At 36.2% G+C, this 7722-nt stretch overlaps 1 protein-coding gene across 1 annotated transcript; it reads right to left on the reverse strand.

The window, feature by feature from the left end:
• Positions 1–2709: 2709 nt before the first annotated feature.
• LOC135074071 (mucin-2-like) lies at positions 2710–7372 on the reverse strand. Its single transcript, XM_063968377.1, has 4 exons — positions 7233–7372; positions 6953–7059; positions 4042–6563; positions 2710–3162 (listed from the first exon to the last, which is right to left on the reverse strand). Exons 1-4 carry the CDS (start codon positions 7275–7277, stop codon positions 3146–3148), a joined length of 2691 nt encoding a protein of 896 aa, XP_063824447.1. The 5' UTR covers positions 7278–7372; the 3' UTR covers positions 2710–3145.
• Between the last annotated feature and the right edge of the window lie 350 nt (positions 7373–7722).

Below are 7722 nucleotides of genomic sequence, written 5' to 3' on the forward strand. Positions count from 1 at the left end.
TTAAACAAGGTAGTGACGTGCTAATATCTAGACTTACATATTAAGATACTAGTAGAAATGACTCGCATACATAAATTTGAATAACTTGGATTGACCAGTCCCCGAAAGCAGCGCCTGTTCACAGACATGACGAGTGAACCAGCCATCGCTTCACTCGACCATATTAGAGGGAATGTAACGACCGTCGACCGACGACGTACTAGCTTTCCGCCCGCGGTTTCGCCCGCGTGGAATTTTATCTGTCACAGAAAAACTTTATCGCATGGGTCCCTGTTTCAAAAACCAGGATAAAAACTATCCTATGTTCTTTCCCGGGACTCAAACTATCTCTATGCCAATTCAGAGAGACACAGACAGAGTTACTTTCGCATTTATAATATTAGTATAGATAGTATAGACTAGTATAGATTATCTTCTTCACACCTGTAAATGTCATTGAACTAGACGTAGTATGATCATATAAGGCTAATACAGCTACTATCGTGGTTATAACAGTAGTAATCAAAATCCTAGTTTCAGACCGCGAGCCGCCACATGCGTCTGAAATGCCCATTATGACCTCCAAAGCCTGAATTATAACATTTAGGTATGTTCTGACAATCAGCTGTTGACGTTATTTAAATAGTTATGGATATTAAATGTAAATATTGAATGTAAAGATATGGTTAATAATTGAAACGATTTCAATTAAGTGGTGTACAGTTAAAGTGGTGGTGGTATAATACAGTAAACTCAGCTTAGCTAAGTAGAATGATAACTCAGAAATATGCGACATATTTACTAGTTAATATTAGTCATGAATGATAAATCGTATTTCGTAACGGATACTTTTAAACGACGAAAAGATACCATCAATAAATAATCAACGTATCCAATATCCGATAGGTCAATCAATCACCTTATTAGACTTGAAAAATCAATCAAACATAGCGTGTTACGTTAAAAAGGTCAATGTAATGTAAATTGTTGTAGCTCAGGCGGTTATGTCATTATCGTGGAACGGATTGTGCCTACTACGCAACCCCACCACTGCAACCACCACTAGCAATGCCTCTGCAAAATCAGGTGGTTTTGTTATAGCTAAATTGTTACCTAACCCTAAACGAAATTGATCATAAAGGGAAAGAGGGAGCTTAAAGCTTAAGTAGTCTCCACTCCTTTAATTTTGCTGGAGACATCACAAAACTATAGCATCATTGCTTAATATCTAATTATGTAATAACCACTTATGTGGGCTATTAATTTACTAGCTCTGATGTTCAATAAAATAATACGTTCTATTCAATAACATTAAGCGTTCAATACTCACCTAGGCCGGTCGAAGTTACGCAAGCGAGGTGTCCCGTCTTCACATCACTCTTTATCTAAATCTACTACTAATTCTACGTCAATAAAATCGTTATAAAATACAAAAAGCCGCCATATTCATTTATAAAATCACTCGAAAATATAAGGTGAGAACGATCACAGCACTATTGCAGTCATAGTCACTGGCACGAAATAATTTGCGAAAAAAAGGGAACGCGCGTTTGGTTTTTAAATTTTTAAATTTGTTTAGCGCGATAGTTTCGTTCGGTTTAGGGTTGTGGGTTTGGTTTTTGGTTTTTTGTGAGTTGTTTTTTTATTAGTGGAGATCGTATTTGGGTGTTTTTCGGTAGTGTAAAGCGCGGCGCGTGCATTCGGCCGCTCGGTCTGGGGCGGCGGTGAGCGGGCCCGCGCGCAGGCGCGAGTCTTGCACCCCCAGAACAGGCCCCAATCCAGGTCCTGGGGATTCCAATGAAGGATAAGGTGTCTTGGAAAATGCAAGTCAATGAGTATTTTTAAGTGCTATTATAACCTATTTTTATAATATAAAACCAGCCCCGTTGAGCATCGGATATGATTGCTTTCAGTAGTGTTGAATTTCTATGGACAGTCAAACGTTTGGGCTTGTAGGCAACACATTTGTTTATACAAAAATCTAAGTTAAGAAGTCTTAGTTTACTTTGGGTTACTTTCAATTGTAATGTAGGTAGATAGATGTGTAATTGTAGCTTACTGTATTTGATGCTGTCATCTTTTTTATAGAATAAATGCAAAACATATCGTACCATTTTAACGACCGCAAAATTTATATCACACAAAGGCGACAAAAATCAATCGAAAATAGCCCCCACCAGTTTCACTCCTAACTCCGTCCACTCCTGAAAGCTTACACGCTTTTCATTTTCCGGAAAATCCCGACCGCCGCCGAACTTTTCCGAAGGCGGACACGTCTGAAGTTGCACCAAGCGTGCGGAGCCCCCACCGATCATTTATACTGCGTAAACGACGTAATCAGATTTGACAGCAGGGCTCAAGGCGCACTGGTCGCGGGCGATGGCACATGCGCTAAGACATCGACGGCAGGGTCTCAGAAAATTCCTTCTTGAATGTCATGTTCGATTAAGGCTGGGTTGCACGTTACCAGACGTCAAAAATCTGTCCGACTTCATACAAAAACACCGGTTATGGTTTTGGTTAAAGTAAAGATGCAACTTAGGCGTACAAGCTTGGTGTGCAATACTTATGGTATTGATTTGTTTGGTGATGATGATGATTATGTGATTGTAATGTCAGGCGAATTTTATAAGTTTTAGATTAAGTTTATTCGTAATTGGAGATGGTTTTAAAATGAATGAAAATTCGTGAGTGGTTGTTAGTGTCTTTTGACAAATAGGAATAATTCACTTTGCGAACATCAAGTTTATTTACACAATACGAATCTATGTAAACTATTAAATTACGAGACTGGCATTCGATTAGAGACTGATAGTAAATAAATAAGCATAACTTAATGACAGACAATTGAAAATAATAGTTTTCCTCAAATACTTGCTACTTCCATTGAAGTGCGTACATAAAACAATTATAATATAATATTAATACCTATATACATTATAAGGAAAAAGCCCTTGGAATTAAGTCATAATTATAAATAGTCTATTATTTACAAAGTAACACAGATGTTTTATGACAATGATGGCTCAATATTTTTGTTATCAAACTTATTGTTCTAAATGACTATTAAAATATTAAATATGTTTTCCTCGGTAGGGATATATCACTTGAGAAATAACTGTCCCAGGTGGGACACGAACTTGGTCTTCCATTTTCCATCAAACGCTCAGGGATCTGGTAAACCTGAAAATATCAAAACACTTGTTATACTTAACTGTTATTCTACTTACAGTTCTCTACTATACAATATTGAAGGAATTATCCTAATGTGTATTATTTTAATATCATTGTCAGTTACAAAAAAGTTAGTCCAGTCAAAATACGGCATAGAGGAAAATGCGTGGAACACAATTTTTGACTTCGTGACTTTATTTAAACTAGTTAGGAGGTAAGGCCAGGCCTGTTTATCTCCGCGAGTTTACATCGAAAACAAAACACGCACGATGGCCCACCTACAGGATACTATTAGACAAGGCCTCACATACGAGCTAACATTGACTCACGCACGCGTATTCTTGTGTATGATGGAAGAAAATAAAGAAAATGGCGTAATAAATACTGTGCAGTATTTAACTACCTAAATAATAATAGAAACACAGAATGTATTTTTTTAAGTTGCCTCAAGACACTGAGAGGTAAATAAGTAAATAATTCATGATAATTCATGCTAAATCATGTATTTCCTCCGCCATTTTCCGCAGTTTGGCACCTCACGTCACATCATTTTACCGAAGTCAGCCCTATAGCTTCGGCGCAGTGCCGATCACTGACGTTTGTCAACAAAATGGTGCTTGACTCTTGAGACAGACTAAATTACACCATATTGTTAATGACATTGAGCATACATTTTTTTAAATACCTTCGCGAAGTAAAACTTCTGTACGTAGTACTTATTATTATTCTTTGGTAAGGCTTCTAAATTGTCATTTTTAGCTTGTGGACATTTCGTATTTAAGTATGAACTTTTCATATTAAGTTGTTAATAGAAGATGAGCACGCTATAACTAAAAAACTTAATCTAGAAACGATTTGTTATCAAATAGGGTGTATTATATTACTCACGGTATACTCCAGAGTGCGCGCAATACTCCACCACTTTATTCGCCGCGAATTTGACTAAAATGCACACACCCACTGCCGCCAAAGCTCCCACAACGCCGGCCATCACCTTGTTAGCTACCGCCTTACTCTTTTCAGGATCATATTTGTGAAGGTCACTTATTGTTTCTGTAGTTGTTGCTACATCATCTAGCTCACCAAACAATTCTGCATTCTCTTTCTTTATAATGTTGGGATCAGTTGAATAAACATCTTCAGTGGTAATGGTCTCAAGATATGATACATCAATATCATTCTTTGCGGCGATCGATGTAGCTTCTGTATCCTCATCACTAATTGGTATTGTTGATTTGGCAGTAATTGATTCAACGTCTGACGGAGTGGGGCTATCTTCTTTATGTGTTATTATAGATTCTGTAGTAGTTGTGTCTTCAGTCGGTTCTGTATCTTCTGTAGTAGATATTTTTGTCAATGATGTATTTTCCCCTACAGTAGATATTTTTGTGTCAGTTGTAGTAGTTGCGGTAGTCTCAAGATCTGATGTACTATTAACATTCTTTGTGGCGATTAATGCATCTTTTGTATCCTCATCACCAGTTGGCATTGTTGAATTGGCAGTAATTGTTTCTACTTCTGATGGAGTGGAGCTATCTCCTTTATATGTGGCTGAAGATGCTGTATCAGGTATTTCTTCAGTCAATGATGTATTTTCCCCTATAGTAGATATTTTTGTGTCAGTTGTAGTAGTTGCAGTAGTATCAAGATCTGACGAGCTTTTAACATTTTTTGTGGCGATCGATGTAGCTTCTGTATCCTCATCACCAGTTGGCATTGTTGAATTGGCAGTAATTGTTTCTACTTCTGATGGAGTGGAGCTATCTCCTTTATATGTGGCTGTAGATGCTGTTTCAGGTATTTCTTCAGTCAATGATGCATTTTCTCCTTTAGTAGATATTTTTGTATCAGTTGTAGTAGTTGCAGTAGTATCAAGATCTGACGTGCTTTTAACATTTTTTGTGGCGATCGATGTAGCTTCTGTATCCTCATCAGTAATTGGTATTGTTGATTTGGCAGTAATTGTTTCAACGTCTGATGGAGTGGGGCTATCTCCTTTATGTGTGGCTGTAGATGCTGTATCAGATATTTCTTCAGTCAATGATGTATTTTCCCCTATAGCATATATTTTTGTATCAGTTGTAGTAGTTGCAGTAGTCTCAAGATCTGATGTACTATTAACATTCTTTGTGGCGATTAATGCAGCTTTTGTATCCTCATCACCAGTTGGCATTGTTGATATGGCAGTAGTAATTGTTTCTATTTCTGATGGAGTGGGGCTATCTCCTTTATATGTGGCTGTAGATACTGTATCAGGTATTTCTTCAGTCAATGATGTATTTTCCCCTATAGTAGATATTTTTGTGTCAATTGTAGTAGTTGCAGTAGTATCAAGATCTGACGAGCTTTTAACATTTTTTGTGGCGATCGATGTAGCTTCTGTATCCTCATCAGTAATTGGTATTGTTGAATTGGCAGTAATTGTTTCTATTTCTGATGGAGTGGGGCTATCTCCTTTATATGTGGCTGTAGATACTGTATCAGGTATTTCTTCAGTCAATGATGCATTTTCCCCTACAGTAGATATTTTTGTATCAGTTGTAGTAGTTGCAGTGGTCTCGAGATCTGATGTACTATTAACACTCTTTGTGACGAATAATGCAGCTTTTGTATCCTCATCAGTAATTGGTATTGTTGATTTGGCAGTAATTGTTTCAACGTCTGATGGAGTGGGGCTATCTCCTTTATGTGGGACTGTAGATGCTGTATAAGGAATTTCTTCAGTCAATGATGCATTTTCTCCTTTAGTAGATATTTTTGTGTCAGTTGTAGTAGTTGCAGTAGTATCAAGATCTGACGTACTATTAACATTCTTTGTGGCAAATAATGCAGCTTTTGTATCCTCGTCACCAGTTGTCATTGTTGAATTGGCAGTAATTGTTTCAACGTCTGATGGAGTGGGGCTATCTCCTTTATGTGTGACTGTAGTTGCTGTATAAGGCATTTCTTCAGTCAATGATGTATTTTCCCCTCCAGTAGATATTTTTGTATCAGTTGTAGTAGTTGCAGTAGTCTCAAGATCTGACGATTTTTTAACATTTTTTGTGGCGATCGATGTAGCGTCTGTATCCTCATCACTAATTGGTATTGTTGAACTGGCAGTAACTGTTTCAACGTCTGATGGAGTGGGGCTATCTTCTTTATGTGTTATTGTAGATTCTGTAGTAGTTGTTTCTTCAGCCGGTTCTGTATCTTCTGTAGTAGATATTTTTGTGTCAGTTGTAGGTGTTGATTCTGTTTTCATGTCGATGACAGTAGGTGCTGTACTACTGTCATCTTCGAGGGTTACAGAATCATCAGTCATCGTAAAAGTTACATTCTGACAGTAAAGATCTAATACACAGGACATATCAAAATCAATTGTTTCTCTGCCCTTATGGAGTTTGGTTATATTCCAGGTTATGTTGGATCTGAAAGTTAAAAATAAAACGTAAATAATCTAGTAGTAAAATGAGTACCTAGTCGGTAGTTATATTAAGCTGAATATCCTACTAACATTATAAATGCGAAAGTTTGGATGTCTGAATGTTTGTTACTCTTTCACGCAAAAACTACTGAACGGATTTTGATGAAACTTCACAGTATTATTGTTTATAACCCAGAATAACATATAGGCTATAATTTATGACGATCTATGACAAACTAAATTTCACGCGGGTGAAGCCGCGGGCAAAGGCTAGTCTTCAAATAATTATTTTTTATTTCTTTCTTTCAAAAGTAAATAAGTTGGGTTACAAAGAACTATTATTAACTTATATAAATACATATAGTACCTACTTACTCGTATATTACAACTTACTTTTGAATAGGTTCGTACAATGATCCGGCGTGGCCATCAGTAGAGTTTAACATAATTATATAGTAATTTTCGCATTTAGCGAAGCAAATTGCAGGAATACTGACCATCTGCAAAATATAATCTATTTTTAAACTCATAAAACACACTTTATTGATCGTTCTCATAGCACGTAGAAAATTAATACAAATACAAATATTATATTTAAGCAAACACTCCGTTTACGCATACACATTCACATACAATTAGAATTATTAGGGGCAGCTTTATTAATAATACTCACAAAACTAAAAATCATCACACTAATATAACATTTCAACTTGAACATTTTGAATTCACACAATGCCACTACAATTTAATACTTTTTAATTTAAATAAACTCTAATAACACGCAATAAGTCAACTGAGTGGATCTCTCATTGTCAGTGTGTCGACTATTAATAATATAATTTGTAACCGAGTTAATTATTATTATCCTCAGTGATTCAACATGTAAACCACTATTTTAGTAATATGTTCAAAATAGTTTCATTAGAAGGCAAGTTTGGTTTGGATATGACTTTTACCTTGTTTTGATGATAATTAATGTCAACTATAGACAGCAATTGAAAAACGAACAACCATAAATGTATTTTGTTGTTATACTAATATGTATAAACTCTAAACTATATACCTAAGTATGGATAGTTTCATCCACAAAGACGCGCCCCATCACTTTTTGGTCGAGGGAAGCGCGGGGTGCATCATAGGTGTATCATAAAAAGCATATCCAT

Source organism: Ostrinia nubilalis, chromosome 8, assembly GCF_963855985.1.
Source record: "Ostrinia nubilalis chromosome 8, ilOstNubi1.1, whole genome shotgun sequence".
NCBI lineage: Eukaryota > Metazoa > Arthropoda > Insecta > Lepidoptera > Crambidae > Ostrinia > Ostrinia nubilalis.

Excerpts from the sequence above, each read along its gene's own strand:
- LOC135074071 (XM_063968377.1), bottom strand. The coding sequence starts at position 7,277 with ATGTTCAAGTTGAAATGTTATATTAGTGTGATGATTTTTAGTTTT. Across the intron at positions 7,060-7,232 it reads GTGTGATGATTTTTAGTTTT|ATGGTCAGTATTCCTGCAAT; the intron begins GTGAGTATTATT and ends TATATTTTGCAG. Across the intron at positions 6,564-6,952 it reads TTGTACGAACCTATTCAAAA|ATCCAACATAACCTGGAATA; the intron begins GTAAGTTGTAAT and ends TTTAACTTTCAG.